This window comes from Eublepharis macularius, chromosome 14, assembly GCF_028583425.1.
Source record: "Eublepharis macularius isolate TG4126 chromosome 14, MPM_Emac_v1.0, whole genome shotgun sequence".
NCBI classification, from domain to species: domain Eukaryota; kingdom Metazoa; phylum Chordata; class Lepidosauria; order Squamata; family Eublepharidae; genus Eublepharis; species Eublepharis macularius.
Genome location: NC_072803.1, coordinates 61,907,174 through 61,931,110, shown reverse-complemented (window position 1 = coordinate 61,931,110; position 23,937 = coordinate 61,907,174). Strand labels below are relative to the sequence as shown.

The 23,937-nt window shown below is 48.9% G+C and overlaps 1 protein-coding gene across 4 annotated transcripts in view; it reads right to left on the bottom strand.

The window, feature by feature from the left end:
* NUP214 (nucleoporin 214) overlaps positions 1–23,937 on the bottom strand; it is a 100,218-nt gene that overhangs the window by 2,312 nt on the left and 73,969 nt on the right. For 2 of the 4 annotated variants that reach the window (XM_054997973.1, XM_054997976.1), the window contains 8 exons: positions 17,709–17,773; positions 15,351–17,096; positions 13,653–13,723; positions 11,553–11,706; positions 9,284–9,442; positions 4,264–4,435; positions 751–890; positions 345–369 (listed from right to left, as the gene is read on the bottom strand). In XM_054997973.1, coding sequence (XP_054853948.1) covers positions 345–369; positions 751–890; positions 4,264–4,435; positions 9,284–9,442; positions 11,553–11,706; positions 13,653–13,723; positions 15,351–17,096; positions 17,709–17,773 — 2,532 coding nt within the window. Of the gene's footprint in view, positions 1–278; positions 370–750; positions 891–4,263; positions 4,436–9,283; positions 9,443–11,552; positions 11,707–13,652; positions 13,724–15,350; positions 17,097–17,708; positions 17,774–23,937 lie in introns of all 4 variants that reach the window. The other 2 variants (XR_008598215.1, XM_054997974.1) reach the window with 2 other exon arrangements.

Sequence of the window (23,937 nt, the reverse complement as noted above, 5' to 3'; positions counted from 1 at the left end):
ATGCAACTTCTGCATTACTGTGCACCTCCCTCTGTAAACGTGCCCTCTTTTCCAGCCCTCTCTTTATGATGGGCTCTAAAGCACATTTGTAGAATACAAACAAATTGGAAAGCAGAGTAGGGCAGGGATCAGCTCTGCAGGAGAAGTGCAGGCAAAGGGCCCTCACAGAGATCCTAAGCTCCTCATTAATGCTATTCAAAGGAGAAATGAGAGAGTGAGCAAAGCCAGAATCTTATCTTGCCAAGTCAAAATTCAGCCAGGATTCCCAGTTTTAATACCTTTCACCCCCAAAGATGCTTCCTTTCACACTCAAAGAAAGGCACGAGGCAGTGGTAAGAACTTACGCATTTGATGATCCAAAGCCAAAGCCTGTGGGGGGCAACAATGCAAAATTAAAGAGGATTATTAGCCAAGTTACACAGAAAACATTCATTAAAGACTTACACGGCTTTCTTGAAGCTACACCCCTCCAATCCAGCAGCCCCGCCCCCAAATGCAGCACCCATCCCCAGCACCCCCTTGGCTTGTCACTAGTCTCACTCATATCCATTGCTCTCTCCTCTCCCTCTGGGTTTGCCTTTCCCTTTTCTCTTTCTCCCTGCCTTTCTCTGTCCACCATTCCCTTCCTTCTCTTATGAAATGGCCGCAGCGTATTCACATCTTCAATACTGCTGTAAATCCAAGGATGGGTCACTGGACGGGAACACTGGCTCTTTTCCTGAAATGTCGTTTCGATCACCAGGAACCCACCTCCTCCACTGGACCCAAAGCCGGAGAATCCGCTGCCCTGAGAGCCAAACCCGGGAGATTGCTGGGACAGGGATCCAAAAGTAGGGGTGTTCTGACTTGCCAACGTGCCAAAAGATGCCGTGCTGGCTGTGCCGCCAAAACTGTGTCAGGACAAAGAGAGAGACCCGTGTCAGTGAACTGTCAGATTTAAACCCAAGCATATCACTACCTAAGACCGGCCTCAGTGTCCTGGAGCGTTCCCACCCCTAAGTTCTGACTCCCTTCTGAAACCTTTGAGACCTTTTCCATGTCTCTTTTTCTAGCTCCTCCTGGTGTGCCTGTTCCTACAGAACAATGATTTGGCCACCATGAAACATACGATGGTGATCTTTGAATCTGACTACTACAACGTGCTGTACGTGGGGCTACATTTGAAGCGTTTAGAAACTGCAAGGAGTCCAAAACGCGGCTCAGGATGAGCACCAGCCACTGGGATTCGAGCCTGGGTCTCCTACCTTAGACCAGCACTAGGTGCCTGAGAAGTGGTGGAAGCACACACGACACCATTTCCCAGGCACCTGGTGTTGGACTAGGGTGGGAGACCCAGGCTCGAATCCCAGTTCTGCCATGGCAGCTTGCTGGGTGACCTTGGGCGAGTCACACTCACTCAGAGCTAAACTACACGAGACGAACTACACGAGGATGCTCAAGTGAAGGGAGACGCAATATTAGCCAGGAAGCATAGTCTGAATTTCTCCTCTCTCTACAGAGCCGGCAAAGATCACTCCTCAGAGGGTTTGTTAATAATTTACAGAACCTTCGGGGAGGCAAAGAGAAAATTTACAAACCCTCTGAGTAGCAATCTTTGCTGGCTCTGTAGAGAGAGGAGAAATTCAAACGACGCTTCCCGGCTAACATTGCGTCTCTTTGTACTCGAGTGTCCTTGTGTAATTCATCTTGGGTAGTTTAGCTCTCAGTCTAACCTGTAACTCCCAAGGTGGTTGTAAGGACAAAATGGAGGAAAGGAGAATGGTGTAAGTTGCACTGGAGAGAAAGATGAGTTGTCAGTAAAGTAAAATAAAATTCCTAGGCCCCATTCAAGGCGTTGGCTCTGACCTCTGCAGTGCCTTTAGGGGCTGGACCCAGATTATCAGAAGGGCTGCTTCCTTCTACATGCTCTACCAGGGAAGGCCCTGCTCAGGATCTCCCTTTGCCTGATGAAGTGGGGCCTGGAGGGAGGGAGATCTCGGGCCTTGTTTGCATGCGAACCTTCACTATAGGGAGGCAAGCCCCGGGGAGTTTGCAGAGGGCTGCTGAGATCTTACTTTTTTGGAACATCTTGGGCTCGCTGATTAGTTGTGGCCTCCTACAAATTATTTCACTTGTTTGATTGATTGTGAATGGCTTGTTTTTTGAAACAGATTTTGGGGAGGGGGTATAGTTTTGAAAGCCACTGTAAGAGGCACGAGCTGAGTGGGCAGGATATAGCATTGTTCATTCCATGGTGGCAGGAGGGAGGGATAAAAGTGTCAAAGGTGAAGGATGGGCTGAGCTGACAAAGCGCTTTCCCATTTGTGAGTCATCGCCTGAAAAGGCAGAGATGTTAACGAGTTTTCCGGTGGATGCAGAAGCATCACAAAGTGCCACTGCTACCAAGGCAGCCTCACCTGGCAGAACACTATTTTTTACAGCCATTGGTATAAGGCTGCCTTCAATACGTGGAAGAAGAATTAAGCATGCTGATTTTTTCAGTGAGCTACAAAGAAGTTAAAAAATGGACTGCTGTTCATAAGTTGTACACTTATCTCACTTTTGCTTCTGATAAACAGGTTTGGTAGGATTATTGTATTTTCTCAAAAGCCTGCAAGACCTGTTTGACCACAGGCAATAAGAAATGTGTGTCTGTCTGCTATACCTCCACTGATTCTCTTTTAATGTATTGATAGATTTTTAAATCAGTAATTTTTATAACAACATAAAAACTTATCAGCAAAGAAATATAATGAACAACATAAATGTATTAAGATAAGCAAATGGATATTTTGTATTTTCTCTTCCTCTTCTTCTCCAATTCAGCATTATGCTAACATTTCGATTTAACATTCAATTTATATACCACCCTTCAGGTGACTTAACACCCACTCAGAGCAATTTACAAAGTATGTCATTATTACCCCCACAACAAAACACCCTGTGAGGTGGGTGGGGCTGAGAGAGCTCTGAGAGAGCTGTGACTAGCCCAAGGTCACCCAGCTGGCTTCAAGTGGAGGAGTGGGGAATCAAACCCGGCTCTCCAGATTAGAGTCCCGCCCTCTTAACCACTACACCGAACTGGCTCTCTACACCAAACTGCTGTATCAAATGACATCTCATAAAAGCTTTACTTGCATCCCAGACCATTCTCATATGGGTGTCTTTATTTAAATCAAGTTCAAAAAAGTATTTTAGTTTTTTCTTACAGTCCTTTACAATTCTCTCTTTTTGTAACAATGCTTCATTTAGTCTCCATCTGAAAATACTGAATCTTCTTTTACAAATCAAACTTACTTGGTTATGACCCCAAAAGGTCCTTGGTAAGAGTTCTACTTTGGAGACCTTAGCGGCTAAATCTCTAGAGGTCATAATCATATCTATCCTTGAAAATGATCTATGTCTCTCTGAAAAATAAGTATATTCTTTAGAGTTGCCATTTTTCTGTCTCCAAATATCAACTAAACCCAAATTGTTCATCAAATCCAAGAAGGCCTTTGGCTATTTACCTTGTGTATTTTTAACGTTTTTCTCTGAAAGTCTATCTATTTCTGGGGAAATCACTCCGTTCCAGTCACTCATCAAACAGCAACTTTCACAAACCTAGTCTGTTATCTGTCTACGTTGTTTATAAAACAACTCATTCTTCTCACTTGTTGTGTAAATTCTCAACACTATAATCTTAATTCCACCTAAATTGATTTCTACCCCCACAAATTGTTTTTCTTCTTTTCATTTTTAGTTTTTTTATTCTGTTCAAAAATTCTTAATAAAATTAATGGGAAAAAAAAGATAACAAGAAGGATTTGACCCGACAACTAAATGATGTCAATGGTGCCGGGTGAATCTCCCCAAGGAAGAAATTGCAAAGCAGAGCATGGAAAACTGCAGAAGGCATGGGTCTCATTTCGGAAGGTGGGGGGCTCCCCGGAAGGAGATCTGAATTGCTGAGCAGATTTGTGCGGGAGGAGGAGATCCGGATCCAGTGCCCGGATCTTCATGAGAACTGAGCCCGATTCTCCCTGCACAGCACCACCCCTTCCGCCGGGCTCCAGTTCCTTTATCATGTTAGAATGCTGGAGACTGACTTTTTATGGATATGAGGGAGGAAGGGAATAAACTAGTCACTGTATACGGGAATCTATTTTTATGTAAATATCTTTGAGGATTTTTTTAAAGATAAAGCAGCACCTAAATGTATCAAACCAATAAAGCAACGGAAACACTTCACTTGCAGATCTTACTGAAGGAAAGCAAAATCCTCAAGAGTTTTTGCCAGCTTACCCAAATCCTCCGGTGTTGGCTGCCACTGTCCCCTCGCCGAAGACTTTGCCTCCCGTCGAGCCCAGAGGGCTTGAAAAGGCTGGGGCTGAACCGAATGCTGGCACCCCTCCAAACCCAGGGGACCCCCCAAAAGTAGGAGGGCTGCCGAACACTGGAGCAGCTCCGAAGCCACCTGAGCAAAACAGAGGCAAAAAAGGGACAAAAAAACAATCAAAGTCAACAATAAACAGACGGGGAAAAAGAGAGAGAGAGAAAGAAAAGGAGAAAAGTTAGATTATTCACTGTAGCAGCTCCAGAGAACAAAAGTGGGCAGCTTCCTCACACATTCACTGCTGAGCTTATGAATGGTCACAGCAAGGCTGTGCATTGTCACCCTAAACCTTAAGGACAGGTCATGCTTAAATGCATTGGACAGATCAAGGGAATGGTCTCTAAAACAAGCTGCGGTTTGAGCTGTCCAAGCCAACTGAGCCCTGCTCCATTTCAGGGAAGCATCTACTTCTACCTAGGCTGCCTCCAGTATTCGGCTCTCTGTGACATGAGAATTCTGAACTCAGGATGAAAAAAACGAGGGTAGGCCGGGGATATTTGTCTAAATGGCAAGGCTCTTCAGCAGATATTTGATCTGGAAGGAAAGGCAGAAGGGAAAATGGGAAGAGGGTAGCACTATAGACCCCGTCTCCACCTCCCGCTCCAAGGTCTCAAACTGGTTACAGCATATTAAGGTATCAGCAACTGGAAGCGTCTGGCCCAACTCTGCCCCTTTGTACGCCAACCCAGAGAGGTATGGAGGAGGAGGCCTGTGCTCCAGACGCAACTCAACAGGCCACGCTGAAGGCAAGGGACCACCACTTGCCACTCCTTTCTCAAAGCATCTCCGTGGCCAGCTGGGCTGCAAACTAGTGCAACTCTCCTCTATGTTCAGAAATCCTCACAAGCACACTCTGAAGCAAGATGGGCTCAGCAGCGGACCAGGTGGCTGAACGTGGCACTCTGGCACTCACTCCACCGAGGGAAGAAAGGGGGAAAGAGAGGGGGTCAGAGTCAAGGAATCCCAATTTCGTGGCAACAGGGTCAGGTGACAGGTGCCCCCCATTCCTTTGTTTTTTCCAAAGCTTTGCGAGAAGCTGCCAAGATGTACAGCAGATTTATCGACTGCTGCTATGAACGCTGGTTGCTTTGTAATTAAATACACACAGAATTCAATGGAGGGCGTGCACGTTTCTAAACCCTCTGCCATGCACAACCAAGACAAGGTTGTCGGTATTAAGAACAGCACGGACTCAGCATTTCACATGTCCAAAGTACATCACTGCAGAACTCCCTACAACCGCACTGTAAGGTAGATTGGAATTCTCGTCCCAGGGTTCCAGAGGGACGCAGAGGATGGCGATGCAGGTTTGGCCTGCTCACAACTGCACCAACATACCAGGTCTCAGGGGTAGCTTTCCCCAGGTTGACCTCTATCTGGACTGCACCACTGCTGCTGGGGTGGTGGGGGTGACATACAATTTAACATTCCTCCCTATATACATAGCAAAAAAAAAAGTGAAAGAAAACTATCACCTCTAGATTCTAGCGTATAAATTTCCCTATCTTCAATATGCTGGATTTTTTTCCTTTGCATGGAGGAAGTTTTTGCCCTGTGGCCCCCAACCTGCAGTCTGAAATGGTGCAGCCCAGACCCGGGTTGGCCATCTTATCTCAGCGAGATCAAGGCCTCAGCCACTTCATGAGACAATGCAAAGCTGCAAAGCATGCAAGCAGATTAGAGAGTTACCCATCACGTTTGCAACCCTGCATCCAGTGCCTTCCAGAGATCCATCTTTAAGCAGCAGCTGAAGGAATCTCAAACTCCCGCCCACATCAGAGAGACGGCATCAAGACTGTCTTAGAGCTGCCGATCGGCAAGTCCCCACCCAATCGACACAGGCAAATATAGACGGAGGGGATTGATTTCAGAGCCGCCTCAGGCATCCTTCATAGCACTTACTGCAAAAGGAGTGGCTAGATTCTGCAGGCATATCCTTATAAAAAAATCTCTTGGACATGAATTAAGCCGGCCAATAACGCCTGCTGGAGCTGGCATGCAAAGCAGCAGCAGCAGCAGCTGCTGCCTGCTCTCTGCAAAAAAAACCGAGCAGTTGCTAAGGTAGCATTTCTGATGTCGCCAGGAAAACTGCAACCATTCCAGCGTAGCGGCGCATCGCACCCTAGAGGCAGGCTGCTTGCCGAGCTGACCCGTCGAGCAGGCTTGGGAGGGAGAGGGACTCCTGAAACAGAACCGTCAGGCCGGGCTACTGTCATTCCCTCTGTGCTTCAAAGAGCGGTGATTTGGAAGAGAAGCTTTATTCTCACAATGCTCACATTGAGCCTTTGAATCCTGAAAAACTATGAAACTACCCAATACTGAGCCAGTGGACGTTGATTATACAGCTAAGGGAAATCAGCCTCACACAGCCACTTTCAAGGGCTGGAAAAATACAACTTTTGATGTTGCATCCAACTTATATTGAGAATTAAAGACTGTCTTGTGAGACCAGCCTATCTCCCTTGCCCCGTGAGTCTTTCTACACAAGGCACCTGACACATGCTCTTCATGGGTCGGGAGACGCAATGTTAGCTGGGAAGCGTTTTGAAAGACAGAGCCGGCAAAGATCACTCCGGAGGGGATGGATTCTCTCATAACCCTCGGCCGCCTCTCGCGTCTCCCCTTTTGGAGCCTTTGCCCTGCTGAGGCTCAGCTAATTCAAAGTTTTAAGCAGCAGTGAGGGCGGCAGGGTAAAAGCTCCAGAGAGGGAGACAGTCCAGCATGCCAGCATGCAGCAGGAAGAGAATCCACCCTGCGGAGTGATCTCCGTCGGCTCTGTCTTTTAAAAACTACGCTTCCCGGATAATACTGCATCTCCCGACACTTGACAAACACACGCCAAGGCATCTCGTGTAGAGAGACTCTCACAAACTGAACCAATCCACCCCCACCCAATGATGCCCCTCCCATCACAATCTTGCGCATTTCGGTCTCGACTGTTCAGGCATGCAGATAACTTCCTTCTGCAGTTTGACTGGAGCAGAGGAAGATGCAGTTTAATACCCCGGGTGAAATTCCAGCCCAGGCCACTGTAACAGATACCGCCCGGTTGTAAATAAAGCTCTCTGGAAAGAAATATAAAAATAAAAACGCTCCCGTTTAATTATTTAACACAGATCAGGTATCCAGTTACATCTCGGACAGGTTTTTTATCCATTGGTTCCCCGATTCATTCTGGACTAGAATCTCCCATGTGTTCTGTAGACCAAGTCTTATGAAAAAAGGCTGAAGGAGCTGGGTACGTTTAGCAACTGAGGGGTGATATGTAACAGCCTTCTTCAAGTATCTGAAGGGCTGTCACATACAGGATGGAGCAGAATTGTTTTCTGTTTCCCCAGTGGGTTGGAGCAGAACCAACGGGTTGAAATTAAATCAAAAGAGTTTTCGTCTAAACATTAGGAAGAACTTCACGACAGTTAGAGTGGTCCCTCAGTGGAACAGGCTTCCTCGGGAGGTGGTGGGCTCTCCTTCCTCAGAGGCTAGGTGGCCACCTGACAGCAATGTTGCTTCTATGACTTAATATGAATGTGCACAGATGAAGAGAGGGGGGGGCATGATGGGATGGACCAGGGCGAGGCTCTCGTGGCCCTTTCTTATATGCCCAGGGAGGGTAACGCCGATTGCCACTTCGGGGCCGGGAAGAAATTTTCCTCCAGGCCCGATTGACCAGGGATCCTGGACGTTTTTTGCCCTCGTCTGGGCACAGAGCAGGGGTCATTGGGGGAGTGGGGGCACGTGGTATCTTGAACACCAGGACACACCATCTTATTATAAAAGAAACGGTTTTATTCAGCTCTCACTCTGGCTCAGCCTGCATTTCAGTCAGCCTCTCTGCAGCCACCAATCTGCCACTGGAGCCCTGCAAAGCCAAGGCTGAAGGAAATGCAGACAGCTGTTCCCGAGAGGCTGTTTGTATACATTATAACAGGAGTATCTGAGAATGTCCTGCACTGTGCTGGGGCTGGACTCTTGGGGACACTTCTCTGTTCTGAGGACATGATGTGAAGAGAGTGGAGAAGGATGCAGGCACAACAGAGCAAGAAATGCAAGCCCCTGCCCTGCCCACGGGTGCTGTATAGTGTTTTCCTTCTGCCGTGGCCCCCGTGAAGCGAGATGAGAGGCTGTTTCTCTCAGAGGTGCTGCAGCCGGAAGTTCACTCTTGACAGCCGCAGAGTGGGCACAGTAGGCAACCTATCAAGAAAAGTAGCAATGCAGCGCAAGCCCCACCTCCTCATTTCTTCTCTGACTTCTGTTGTCTGGTTGGCCAAGGAGTGCCCATTTAGCAATTGGGGCGAGAGGGTGGGGTCTGAGCTCCCTCCCTCTCAACGCAGAGGTTTTAAAAGTCGCAAGACCCGCTTCTGGCGTTGAATGTGGCCACCCTCGCAACAAACAGCAAGACAATGAAGTTAAGCCTGGGTTGGGGCTGTAAGGAGGGACTGGTGTGTAGTGACTCCTCCTGAGAGCAAGGCTTTAACTGGATGCTTAGACTACAGGGGAACACACAGCACTTCTGTAGCAGAGCAGTCAGGTCAAGGAGTGAACAGTGCATCAAATCCCCTAAAAGGATTTGGGTGTAAACTTCAGCCCCTTTGCTAGAAAGGGGAAACGGGCTTCTTGTCGTTAACAGCATGGAGAGAGATTTCAAACAGGGCAGACAATGCCCCGTTGAATCTCCAAATCCAGAAGCGGAGTTCTGAACAGCTTCTCACGAACAGAGGGGTCAGTGCCCCACAGAGATATCTGGACCCTCCTTATGACGAGCAGAAGTAGAATTTTGCATGTTGCAGAAATAAGCTTGATTTTTTTAAAAAAAGCACTTAAGAGCAGAAAGACTCAAGGAATGTGCGGTTTTCAGCATTCTGGGGGAACAGCTACGCTTGCAGAAGACTCTTCTGGCTATCACAGTAAGATCAGCAGAGAAATCAGTACCTGCTTTAGTTGGGCTGGAGAACCCGAAGCCCTGAGATGCCACGCTCCCTCCGCCGGAGCTGAACGTGCCCGCTGGCTTCTGCTCGCCAAAGGAAGAGGGGGGGGAAGTACCAAACCCAAAGGTCTTGGCTCCGCTGTTTCCAAAAAGGCTCGATGTATCTGAGGTGGGGAGGAAAACAAAGTGCTTTTTCTAACCGGTCAGAACAAACAGCCCCCTTAGCTATAAAGCCCCTAAAAATTAATCTTAGTTAGGGCCAGAATAGCACGCAGTTGCACTTCGCACCAGACCCAGAATGCACGAGGATTGCCTGCACGGACGATCGGGCGATTTTAGAAACTGAAAGCAAAATTCGTTTCTTTCTGGTTACCAATGTGGACTTCTGCAGAACTCTCACGCCCAGCAACACCCACCCACTTCTCTTTCAATCCTTAAGGGGGCGGTGCCATGTCGGCCTCCCACCTTTGGGGTGGGGAAGGTTCTCCCCACCACTGCACCTTGTTAATTTGTTTTATTATTTGTATATTGATTTTAGTTTTGTTTTTATCAATTTTAACTGTTCACCGCCCAGAGCCCCTGGGATGGGCGGTATATAAATTGAATAAATAATAATAATAATAATAATCACATTATCCCGCCCTTCCTCCCCCGGAGCTCAGGATGGTGTATGTGACCCTTGCCTCTGTCACTTTCTCCCACAACAGCCTGGGAAGTAGGTTAAGTGGCGTGAGAAAAGCCACCCAGTGAGCTTGTACAATGAGAGGAGACTCGAACCCAGATCTCTCTGCTCTTAGTTGGGCCCTCTTTACTACTATGCCACGCAGGCTCTCTTTGGAAGGCTGCAGACGGGCTGGAACCCAGCTGCCTAGAGGGGATTCTTTTCTTGCTCAACTTAATACTTTTTTCCTGCCGTGTTTACCATGTAGCTTGACTTACTAGTGAAAATCACCTGCTCTATGTTTTATGGGCAATTTTGATCACCTGATCCAGCCCACCAAATTAAAGTCAGCCGTGGAGGTGTGGAATGCTGGAGGACAGAGCTGTGGACCAGACAGCCACGGACTAGACTTAAAGCCAGAACTTCTAGCACCACCAGGAAAATCAGGAGACACAACTAAACACCTATTTGTGGCTGATCTCTGGTGACAAACCTGCTGTCTGATCTAGAATGCCAGAAATCCAAGTCACAAAGGATGGCTGGTTAAGAAAACTTACAACAGCCGAGAAATAACTGAAGAATACCCCATTTTCAAGTTGTCTCTCTAATAACTGAAGAATAGCCCACCAAGCCAAGCATCTTGTATTCAACAGTGGCTAACTGGACTCAGGAGGGACAGTTCCGGCATGTTATGTAAAAGCACTCTGTGGCATCCCAATTTTAAACCCCAGTATTGCTGTGGGGGGGGCGGGGGGGGGGTCAAAACGTGTATCTCTTCCTGAAACCTGCCGGGGCACAGAAGAGAAGGGCTGCTTCTGAGGGCCGGCACCTTCACCACCAGCCAATGGGCCGGCAGCTCCTCCCCCCTGGAAAAGCCTGGAACCTGGACTGAGACACCAACTGCCAGGGCCAGAAGATACTTCCGTAAACCTTCCGGCATAACCTTCCCCCGGCATCATGGAGGGAACCTCTGAGGGACTAATAGTGAGAAGCTACCTTGGGAGCCGCTCGGAGCTAAAATGTGGGGTGTAAATAAGACCTAAAAATAAAGTCTCCCAAATGTGCCTCTGCACTTATTCTCAGCGCTCTCTCAGGCTCAATGGGAGGGAAAGTCCTGCACATTTAGCATCAGAAATGTGCTTCGAATCCCAGGGCTCAGCCTGGAAAAGTGGGAAGCAACCCCAAGTGTGCTCCTCCTGAGCTTGCAGGAAGTTTTCACTCAGTTCTGAGGCGAGCAGCGGGCCGAGACTGTCTAGGCTCTGAACGCACGCTCCCGCCAAAGCAGGCCTCCCGTGTCTGTCTTGCTGCTGTGAAACTGTGACTGTTTCAGGACGGCATGGAACTTGGGGCTGAGTTCACACAGTTGGTTTCCTCATCATCATCATCACTTCAATTCTTGCAGCTGAACGTCCGAACGCACTCCAGGAACAAAGCATTCCACCGAGAGGGTGTGACTGTGGCACCGTTAAAAGTATACTGAAGAATGGGGTCACCTGCATGTCAAAGTCACCGCTTGGAGCGATCGCCACTAAGGAGATTAGCGTGCGTGTGCGAACCAGCCCTTATGAACCGGGTCCCCCAAAACCATCTCCCTCTGCCCAAGACTGACTTACTCTGGGTGGCTGGGGATCCAAACCCTGGGCCAGCCGAACTGAATGGATTTTTATTTGCCGCATCGTGGCTTGGCTTTCCTCCCAGCCCGCTGAAGAAGGCCATTCCTCTTCCCCCACTTCCAGAACCAAAGAGGCCCCCACTGGGAGAGGGCTGCTGTAAGAAGAAAAAAGAAGGAAAGCAACTTGGGACGCTTCTCTTTACCAGAGCCCCAGGGGCCTCTCGGAGGCTCAAGGGCCAGGTGGACTTCTGCAGCGACTAGCTAACTCGGGTCAGCGCTCAGTTGCGTTCATGCACCTCCTGCCCACTAAACAGCAGCTCCCCACAGCAGTAAAAAATGCAAGGGAAACTGGCTACAAGAACACTATTGGCAAATCTATATATAGGTGTCTATGAAAGATTTCCAAATATCTAAAAATAAGTCCATGCAAAATTGCCTTCTAGGTGCAATATGTTCATCAAATGTTGATAAGTTTATAGGGTCTTTATAGGAGGAGGGCTTTTTGTCTTTCCGGTGTTGAAGAATAAGTCTTTTAGCAACTGTAAGGGCACGGAGAGACCATTGGTTAGATTCCAGGAGACATGCAAGTAGTTTAAAGTGTATAAACATCCTCAAAAAATGAACAGCAACAATATTCGATTTATATACCGCCCTTCAGGACAACTTAATGCCCACTCAGAGCGGTTTACAGAGGATGTTATCATTAACCCACAACAAACACCCTGTGAGGTGGGTGGGGCTGAGAGAGCTCCGAGAAGCTGTGACTGACCCAAGGTCACCCAGCTGGCTTCAAGCGGAGGAGGGGGGAATCCAACCCGGCTTTCCAGATTCCTGCGCTCTTAACCACTACACCAAACTGTCTCTACATAAAAACAAACAAACAAATGAGTTTTCTAACTCTGCTCACGACACAGAGTTGGGTGGAGTTATCCTGTGTATGTGTTAGGAGGCTCAGAATCACGTACAAGATGGGAACCCACTGAAAGCTGCTGATTTTGGCACCTGCAGCCTGATCCGCTTTCCAATAAGGCTGTGACCCGCTTCCTATTACTGGGATGTGCAGCAAACTTTGCCCCAACTCCTCCTGCCTCTCCTGTTTGGGCACGTGTTCCAAGGGCTTTATGGCCACAGGTTTACGGGAAGGCCAAAGAGAAATGCAAGAAGAGGTGTGATAGACAGTTGAGTCAAAAACAGAGGAGAAATCCTAACGCAAGCCAAAGCAATTTTAGGGTCACTCAAGAGGCGTGGACTGGTGAGCAGAGTCTGGTTCACGTGTTGCTGCCAGTAAACATGAACAGAACCTCAGCCGGAAAAGTCGTTGCATCCTTTGACTCTGTTATCAAATGCAATGGAGATGCCCACTGTGAGCAGGTATCCTTGTTTTGGGAGATTTTCAGCACTAAACCCACACAGGGAGCAGATGTGCTTGACCAGACGGAAGCCACCCAGTCCACCTCTTTCCAAATGCTTCTGGAGACCCACAAGCAAGGAAGGAGGGCGACTGCCCCCCATTTCCCCACCCAGCAACAATATGCATTCCTTGAATGTGGAAGTAGATGCAGAGGAGTTAGCCGTGTTAGACTGTAGTAGCAAAATCAAAAAGAGTCTAGTAGCACCTTTAAGACTTACCAACTTTACTGTAGCATAAGCTTACGAGAACCACAGTTCTCATTTGCAGTTCTCATTGCATCTGACGAAGAGAACTGTGATTCTCGAAAGCTTACGCTACAATAAAGTTGGTTAGTCTTAAAGGTGCTACTGGACTCTTTTTGATCTTGAATGTGGAAGTTCCCTTGAGCCATCATGACTAAACAGCCACGGCTAGACTTCTGTGAATGGGCCCATTCCCTCTTTAAAGCCCCTTAAGCTGGTGGCCACTGATAAATCGATGCTGCAATATATTCAGGACGTGCGAAAGAGACTCTTCTGCCCACAGGATAACTGACTGATGGACTTACTAGCCCCACTGTATGACTTCTGTGTGCCCTGAAACTCCTGCAAATGAGAAGATGACGGCAAAGGGAGTTCTCTCCTCCCACCAGAGTCGAGCGCAGGTTGCCGACAGAAGGCAAGGCGCTCGTTCCAGGAAGAGCGGGGTTACCTGGCCGAAGAGGTTGCTGCCGGTGTTGGCTGCCTGCCCGAACACAGAACCTGCATTGCTGGAACCAAATGCTGGAAAGGGGGAGAAGATGGGTGTGAGTGGGGTCGGGGTCGGGAACAGAGCACACTCTAGCACACAAACACAAAAGGTCCCTGTATCAGAGCCGCGCTGCAGGCTGCCCTGCCTCACTTCAAACTCAGAAAGGGGCAGAGGCGACAGCCTCCAGCTGACAGCTTGGACTAACTGAGGAAGCCTCGCCTCTGTTTTGAACTGTGTGTGTGTGTGTAGAGGGGGCAGGAGGAGGGCACTTCGTTTGGGTTTGCTTCAGCACTGGGGAAACGGCACCAGCTGCTTGGTGCTGGATGCGGTCCAACCACACGGCGCACACAATCCACTGGAGAAGATCTCCTGCCCTGTTTCTCGCAATGGGGCTTGGGCATGAGAACCTCTTAGTGGCTTGCGCTCTGTGGATGAGATCCATCTTCTTTATCGATGCCCAGATTGTTAGCTGAAGGGCCCACCTTGGCCAGCATCCAGAGAGGAGCTCACCACCACTGATCTTTTGCATTATTATATACGTAAGGGTTTTCAAGGACGTCACCTAACTTCCACACTGCAGAGGAATTCATGCCTTTTAAAATCTGAACTTTTAGGGAATGCCTGCTTTCAATCCCCACCCTCTTGGGAGATCAAGCACATGCGAATGCCAAAATTGCTCTTGGTTATTTCTCTACCTTGTCACTGATGAGGAAAGATACACCCGGCAATATGGAGAGCTACTGCTACGGAAATAATCGGCCTGGATTTCTGTTAAGCCTGAAAAGGCTTCTCTGAATGAGCCACACAGAATAAGATTTCCCTTGTGCAGGGTGGATATAAGCTTTGTTAATCCTATCTTCCTTTGAAAAATAATGAAATGTTTTTCTTAAAAAGCATTTCCTGGTCTAATTCCCCGTATCACTTGAAAGACGGACACTGCAGGCAACATTTTCGGCCACTTCCCTCTGGTAGCTGACTTCCTTTCTCCCACTTTTTAAAAACACTCTTTTGTCACTGTAATTAATAAGGGGCTGTTCCCTAAATGTAATTTTGTGTAATGAACCTCGTTCATTTTCCACCCATGGGCACAATGAGTCACTGGCAAGTCCCCTGGCTCCCAGCCATGGCCACGGGTTTGGCGTGGCGCAAGTTCTCGCCGGACTGATGGGGCCCAGACACTGTTAAGCACCGTCTTTCTTACAACCGGAGGGGCTCAAGACCAAATATGCCACTATTTTGCTTTGAAAAAGTTGAGCGAGTCGAACATAAAAGATTTGAGGCATCCAAATGTTCACCTTTACCAACCCTGGCTGAAAATGTCAGCTCGTCGTTTAATTTGGCCTAAATCCAGTTCATCGTTTAACTTGGTTTAAAGAGCATTTGGTAACTCTGTGAAGACTAAATGGCACAGGTGTGTGTAGACTCGAGACCACAATTAGATATGTCTGCTGTGATATCCTCACTTTAGCAGACCAAGGAAACTCATGCCAATATAAATATCATTATTTTATATTGGCTGCCTCTCCGTAAAAAAAACTCCTTGGGGCTAAATCTTTTAAATATTTGTTCAGCTTATCCATCTTTTAAGGTACCATGTGACCCTTTGCTGGCCATGCTTTATTTTTGCACCTCCCTTTAAAGATGCCTTCTGTGTCTTACCTGAAGCTTGACTGAAGCTGAAGCCAGCGGAAGATGTCGGGGTGGTAGCAGCCGCACTACCAAAGACTGTCCCTCCTTGGCCAAAACCGGAACTCTGTCCAAAAGCTGGTGTACTACTTTGGCCAAAAAGCCCACCACCTGTGGTGCCAGAGGGCTGTCCGAAAGAGAAGGAACTGGTGGTGCTTGTGCTGGATGGCACGCCAAAAACATGCCCGCTGCTGGAAGCCGGAGTGGTGGAGGAAGCAGCCTGGCCAAAAGTGGGAGTTGCCCCAAAAGCCGTCTGGCTGAAAGTGAAGCTGCTTGCCGTGCTCGCTGGCTGGCCAAAGGCCGGGGCCTGGCCGAAGGCTGGCTGGCCAAAGCCCGTGGTACTTGCCGCAGCAAAAGCAGATGTGTTAAATCCAGTTGCTGCTCCCTGGGTAATGGCAGTGGAGGCGGAGGCTGGTGTGGGAACAGGCTGGCCAAACAGAGAAGATGCCGTAGTAGCTGCAGAGAGCTGGCCAAAGACTGGGGGTGTGGTGGGGCTAGCCCCAGCGTCTGTCGCAGGCTGGCTGAATGCTGAGCTAGAAGAACTGGAAACGGGGGGCTGTACGAACATGGAAGGGCTTGCGGCAGCAACTGTGAATGCCAACGTCCCTGTGGTCGGTACCTGGAGGGATGTGCTTGTGCTGGAGGAAGAGGGCGGTGTGTTGGCAGCATCTGTGGGCTGCAAGGTTATGTTCGCTGGAGCTGAAGTCACCGAAGCATGCTGGTCAGAAGCGGAGACCGGCGGAGGCGCCTCTGCCTTCGAATCACTGGACGGTGAGGTGGAAACTCCAGTGGGTGCCGCTGAAGCACAAGCGGGGCTGACAACATCTTCCGCTCTTGGAGACGGCGACTCTTGAGAAGGCGACTCTTGAGGAAGCTCCGGGGCCTGTCCTTGTGGCTGTGCCGCTCCAGGCAGAACTGCGTGGTTTGGAGATGGCTTTTCAGGTGCTGGGGTGGTTCTGGCATCTGCCTCTCCTTTACCAGGGGGCACAGGAGGGACAGCTGCTGCTGCTGCTGCTGAACTCAACAGACTTCCAAATGAGAGAGCTGGCGAGGCTGCAGGCAGCGTCGAGAGAGAGGACGATACCACCGGAGCATTCGCTTGTTGGATGCCAAATGTAAACGGTGGCTTATTGCCACCTGGCAATGCTCCCATGCTGAAGACACCAGAAGCCCCCGTATTGACTAACTGGACACTGCCAAAGATGGTGCCTGCGCCGACTGCTACAGACGGTGAACTGGTGGTTGTGCCTGAGGTCACAGCAGCGTCTGCTGGTTTGCCTACTTGCAGAGAGCTTCCAATAGTGAATCCAGAAGGCACCGCAGTTGCTTTCGGCAGGGGTCCGCTTGCCGTAGTAGCACATGGGAGTTTGGGAGGGGCGGCCTTGGCGTTCTCATCTGCTTGGCCCACTCTAAGGCCGGAGAAACTCCCAAGCGTCTCTCCGGCGGCAGTGCCCTGGAACACCTGGTCTCCATGTTTCAACGGAAGGTTCTCCAATTTGGTGGAGGTTGTGGAGGAAACAGAAGTTGCAGCTGTGACTGCTTGGCTATTCACCTGGCTGGGATCTCCAGAGCCACTGCTTGTCACCGAAGCTCCTGAAAGGCTGGATGGTTTTGTGGATCCAAAAGCAAATGGGCTCTCTGAAACAGTTCCAAATTTAGCATTGCCGCCGAGGGAAAATGGATCAGGCTGGCTTGATTCTTTTGCAGGGGTGGTTAGTGCTGCCAAGGCACAAAAAAGGCAAATACCTAACATCAGCAAGCGATGCTAACAATAATACAGGATCAGTAGGGACGTGTGGACAGTTACCACCAGAAAGGCAAGAGCTGCCCTTACACAGGAATCCCCAAATTTTGTGGCACAGGAGAATGGCTTGTGCGTGCCAGGAAATCCACTAATTGAAATATTAAGGACTCCTGGGAAACCAAAATTCTCACCCATGGAAGAGGCTGCCTGTTCTGTCCCTGCACGATGCCCTGCTCAGGCCTTGCCTCCTCCCATACAGCCTCTGCTGAGGGTGGGCGTCCCTGCTGCATATATGACTGCACTGAGTCTCACGGAACGATTTCAATCATTCCAGGCGCAAAATTCCCAGTAGCCGCAATGGCTCAGTGGTGGGCCCCTACTTGGCCTGCAGAAAGCCCCAGATTCGGTTCCCAGGGAGCAGGACTTGGGAAAAGACCTTCACCGGCCTGAGTTCCTGGAGGTTAGATGGGCCACTCGTTTGCCTTGAGAGAAGGCTCTGCTCAGAACAGAACAGCAGCCTGGCTAAAAAGGACCACCTCTGGGTCCCTTTGCAACCATTTACTGACAGCCCTTCTTCGTATTCTTACCTTGTGCAGAAGCTGGGCCAGGCATTGCAGGGCTTGAGGGAACTGCGGCAAAGTTAAATCCAGGCCTGTTTGGGAAAAAAGAAAATATGAAACAGCCGGGCCCTTTCCCATACTACACCAAGATCCAAGCTCTCTACCCATCAGTCTCCTGTTCAATAACTAATTTTTTAAACCAGGGGCTGTACTTTAAAACAAGCAAGGAGTTAAAATGCCAGCGGTGTGCTTTGTCCCTCTCTGGTATTTCCACCAAAGCACAATGAAAGGACTCTTTAACCCCCTCTTTGAACAGCAATGCAGGCCTTAACAGGGCCCCTGCCTTTTCATGTGCCCTGGCTGCTCCCTCTCAAGCAAAGGACTCACACAAAGTGGCACTGGGCTCTTTGGAGAGCCTGAAATGCATGAAAATTGGTATGTGCTCATGTGCTCAGGGGTTATGCTGGAAGCCGGATGGGAAGCCCTGAGGACCAGACGAAGCCTTTGGGCAACCAGCCGCAGCTTCCTAAGATGTATGTGCACACACAGTGAACTGTAATTGGTTTGGGGAACAACTGCGCCCTCGTCCTGCTTTCCTGATTATGGGATGGTTTGTTGATCTCCCACCTGAAGAGTTACCATCACGTAGGAATCTATTAGGTAGTCACTTGGCTGATCGCCTGTAGCGAGTCAAAATCCAGATGACCGAGACAGGACACAGTGAACACAAAAAAGAACTCTGGCTTAAATGACTAGCGCACGTGTCTTTCTCTGGGTGGAGATGACAAGCTAGCCAGCAAAGAAACAAACGTTGCAGGCTCAAACATTTATTTGCCACATATTATATTGAAGGTATACTCAGGCTAAGTGACAAGGTAAGCCAGAACCAGCGCTTCCTTAAAAAGCGTTCTTTCCATCTAAGGAGCAACCAGCATGCGTCACAATGTACTAACACCAGGGAAGTAGTGAAATTCTATTGCAATCCTGGATTTTTTTAACCCTCTCTAAAAGCTTTATCATCCCCCCTCCCAAAAAAACCAAAAAACTTTGAGCAACCTGAATAGCCCAGCTTAACCTAAACCTGAAAGAGCTTGGAAGCTAAGCAGGATAGGCTACAGTTTGTACTTGGATGGGAGATCACCAAGGAAGATGGGGTGCTACACGAAGAAGGCAGTGGCAAACCACCTCTGCTCCCTCTTGCCAGCAACACGTCCATTGCTGGGATCACCATGAGTTGGTTATGAGTTATGACTCAATGGCACAGTCTTCTCTTCCAAAGCTGTATCATTTCTCCCCAAAGAACTCCAGCATTAAAGCCTTTATGCTGCAGTTTACAGCGTTTCAAACATATAATGTACATGATGCGCAGTAATCTTTTACAACAGGCCAGCAAGGCAGGATAGAATATGGAGAAACAGAACGGTTTCCAATTGGCTAAGATGTTAGACAAGGATGCCTTCTGTCCGTTCAATCTATATGCAGAACATATAAGGAAAGGTGGATTGGCTTTAGATGAAGGGGGAATGAAAACTGGTGGAAGGAACATTAAGAACTTGAGATATGCAAATGTCACCACATTAATGGTAGAATAAACAGGGTTAACATACCTGTAACTTATGTTCATCGAGTTCTTCTGTGCTGACACACATGGGGACTGCGCAGGCGCAGGCCAGCCGCCGGATTTTTCTATCTCTTTCCTCAGCTCCAAAGGGGCCGTTGGGCGCACGCCTCAGCGACCGTTTCCCGCCCAAACGGTCACGTGTCCCAACAGCGACCAACGGCCCCTTCCCTCAGTTCAGCCTTGCCGCTGCTATTCCACACAGAAATTTAATACTCCTTTGCAATAATTACCAACTGAAGAATCTCTCTCTCTCTCTCTTTTTTTTTTGGTAATAGGAGTTCACAGTGGGGCAGGAGGGAGGCATGTGTGTCAGCACAGAAGAACTCGATGAACATAAGTTACAGGTATGTTAACCCTGTTTTCATCTTCGTTCTTCTGTGCCTCCACACATGGGAGAGTACCAAGCTTCACACAATAAGGAAGGTGGGGTGAAATCCAACTCAATTTTATTATGTACCAAAAAACATCAGCACAAGATAAATAACTCGTTCAAAAAACATTAAATTTGTTCAATAAATTATATACGTATATACATATACAGAGTTTCAGTCTCCATCAGTGGAGCAAAGCATTCAAGTGTATTGTTATGAAAACAAGGAGTGAAGGACAGCCTTGGCCACAGCAACATCTTGCTCTGCATTAACATCCATAGCATAATGTTTTACAAACGTGTCAGCAGATGACCACGTTGCCGCTTTGCAGATGTTAACAAGCGGCACTCCCCTGATAAGCGCTGACGAAGCGGCCTGAGAGCATGTGGAGTGAACACTGACCCCCAGTGGACAATCCACCCTGGCCAGATCATAGGCCTTAGTAATGGCCGACACTATCCATCGGGACACTGTTTGGGACGATGCCTTGTGACCCTTGTCCTTACTTCCAAAGCAGACAAAAAGATGGGGACTGCTACGGAAGTCCTTTGTCCTGTCCAAATAAAAGGCTAAGGCCCTCCTCAAATCTAAAGTGTGCAGGGCCTTTTCCCCTTTTGTCGATGCATTCGGAAAGAACACAGGTAGTGTGATCTCCTGCGACAGGTGGAAGGTGGACACCACCTTGGGCAGAAACTTAAGGCATGGTCGCAGGACCACCCTATTTTTATGGAAAAGAAGAAATGGGGGGTCCGCCCTGAGTGCTGCTAACTCGCCAACCCTTCTAGCAGACGTCACAGCCACCAGAAACGCTACCTTGTAAGACATTAAGTCCAAAGGGCATGTAGCTAATGGTTCGAAAGGAGGCAGCATCAACCTAGATAGCACTAGAGAGAGAGAGACCATTGAGGCACTGGTGGTGACACAGGGGGATAGAGATTAAACATCCCCTTCAGAAACTGACAAGACTTATGGTGTGAGAACACCGTACAACCGTCAACCTGATCGTGAAATGCGGAAATTGCCGCAAGGTGTACCTTTAGGGAGGTAACCGTAAGCCCTCGGTCCTTCAAATGACATAAGTAGTCAAAGACGAACCCCAAGGGGCTACTAATAGGCACCACATTTCTTGAAGCTGCCCAAGCCTCAAACCTAAGCCACTTAGCTTTGTAAGCCTGTCTAGTGGAGAGTTTCCTCGCATTTAGCATGACTTTCTCCAATTGCTCAGAATAAGTTACAGGCGGGGTAGAATCCGCCAGACAGACAGGTGCAACTTCTTGGGTTCGTGGTGGAACAAGCTCCCGTTCAGCAGAAGATCCTGCTGGGGAGGTAGACTCACATACGTCCGATTGGACATCTGCAACAGTTTGGGGAACCACACCTGTCTCGGCCAGAAGGGTGCTACCAGAATGCAATCTGCATTGTCGTTCTCTATTTTGCACAACACCCTTGGTATTAGCAGGAATGGTGGAAACATATAGTGCAACTTGTGGGTCCACGTAAATTGGAAGGCATCCCCAATAGAGAGGGGGTCGCTCCCTGCCCTTGAACAAAATATTCGGGCATTGGTGTTTGCTGACGTTGCAAACACATCTATGCTCAGTTGGCCCCACATCTGGAAGATCGGCCCAATGTACTTTACGTTTAGTTCCCACTCGTGGTCCAGCATGGGCACTCTGCTCAGGGCATCTGCCCGAACATTGTCTGATCCCGCTACGTGTATAGCCCGAAGCATCACACCATTCTGGATCGCCCAGTGCCAAATGAGCGTGGCCTCCCTGCAGAGAATCATAGACGCTGTGCCCCCTTGCTGGTTTAGGTAATACATGGCAGTCGTGTTGTCCGTCTGCACCAACACCTGACGGTTTTGTAGAAGCGCTGCAAGGGACACAAGTGCAAAACGAATAGCTCTTAGTTCAAGAACGTTAATATGCAGGTTCCTTTCCCTTTCTGACCATACATCCTGTATGCACACAGCACCACAATAGGCACTCCATCCCTGCAGGGACGCATCAGTGGTCACTGTAACCTCAGGATGCAGATAGCCAAACAGGGTCTCCTTAAACAAGTTGTCATCTGACAGCCACCAGTCAAGGGAGGATAGAATGACCCTAGGTATGGATAACTTGAGAGACGTAGGGTGGCGTATAGCATTGTACCTCCGCACAAACCAATTTTGAAGCAGATGCATACGCAGTCTCGCAAAGGGTACTACCGAGGTAGCAGCTGCCATATGACCCAGTAAGCATTGTATCATGTGCACAGATTGGAAACGATTTCTCTTGAACATGGAAACCAATCCCTTTAGAGACCTAGCTCTTTCCTCTGGAAGTAGTGCTTTACCCTCAACTGAGTCTAATACTGCACCAATGTAAAAGACCTTACGGTTGGGTACCAGTTTTGACTTATCCAAATTTACCAGTAGACCCAGACGTTTGCATGTGCTCAGTACTAACTCTACAGAGTGCACAAGCCCAGCCTCAGAGTCTGCCACCATGAGCCAGTCATCGAGGTAAGGAAAGATGGCACAGCCTTTCTCCCGAAGGAAAGACACCACAGGAGCCACACACATGGTAAATACCCGTGGTGCCGTGGATAGGCCGAAGGGAAACACTCTATAACGGAACACACTTCGCTTGTAAACGAAGCCCAGAAATATTCTGTGCTCCTCTAGTATTCCAACATGGAAACAGGTGTCCTTCAAGTCAAGGACAGCAAACAAATTCCCTTTCTTTAGCAAGGAAATTACAGCAGACAGTGTGACCATCTTAAACTTTGTCACTTTTAGAAAGGCATTAAGACCCCTTAAATCTAGAATGGGACGTAAACCCCCATCCTTTTTGGGGACCAGAAAGAAACAAGAAAAGAAGCCTTTCTCAGACTCCTTGTATGCCACCTCCTCCACAGCACCCTTGGCCAAGAGAGATATGATCCCATCCTCTAACTCAGCCATGGAATTATTCACAGCCCTTAACGGTGAGAGACACCTAGGCAGTTCAGTGAATTCCAGCCCGTATCCTTTATTGACAATCGTTAAGACCCATGAGTCAGATGTTATCGACTCCCTTTCAAATAGGAAAGGCTTCAGCCTGTCCGAGAAAGTCAGGGCTGTGCTTGGCTCATTCCGTCAGAATTGCCTCCCTGCTCCTTGCGGATCTTTTTGCTGAGCAGAAGGCTGAGATGGACGGGGCTTGAAAGGCCTACGCCTCTTGGGTTGCTGCGCACGAGTGTAATGGCACTGAGAAGCAGGGTATTGATGGAAGTAAGGACGTTGATGGTATCTTCCATGGTACTGCTACGGGTTGTATCTCGTAGGGTACCGTGGCTTAAAAGCAGACCTGTCCGCCGAGGTCACTCCCAACGACCGAGCCGTCTGCCTATCCTCCTTCTTCTTCTTCAACGCTTCATCAGTGGTGCTTAAGAAGAGGGAATCCCCTTCAAAGGGCAGATTTTCAATTTTGGTTTTCACCTCTTGTGGGAGAGCCGTAGACCGAAGCCAAAAGTGCCTCCTCAGGATCACTGCTGAAGACATACCATGGGCCACAGTATCAGCTGCATGGCTCCCTGCATTCATCTGCTGCTTAGAAAGGCAAATGGCTTCATTTTGCAGCAGGGACACCACCACCTTCTTATCTGCAGGCAAGTCAGCGACATAAGACGTCAGCTTCTCCCACAGGTACAGCTGATAGCCAGCCATGATGGTTTGGTAGTTGGCTATACGGAGGGCCAGAGCCGAGATGGAGTACTGGCGTCTGCCCAGGGCGTCCATCTTCTTCCCCTCCTTGTCTGGCGGGACGGAAGAGGAACCTGACCATCGGTGCTGGATCTCCTCAGCAATCAGGGATGAAGGTGGAGGATGTTTGACAAGCGATTGCCATGTGCCTTGCTTGATTTTGTACATCTGCTCAATCTGTTTCGATGTAGCCGGCAGATCCGAAGGCACCTTCCACACCTTCTCCACTATCTCTTCCATGCCCTCCAACATAGGGAAACCCACTGTAGCTGGGTTATCACCATAGATGCGACACAGGAGCTTGTCCTTCGTCTTAGGCGTGGCCGAAGAGATAACAATCTCCAACGCCTTTGCCATACGGGCCATCTGGTCGGCGTAGATACGGAGATCCTCAGAAGGGGAACTCATTCTGGGAGCCACATTGTCATCTGGAGACAGTTCCGACAAGGAATCAGAGCGATACTCGTAGTCAACAGCAGCCTCCTCCTCATCAGAAGCAGGAATCGACACCTCATCAGATGGAAACGGTGGAGG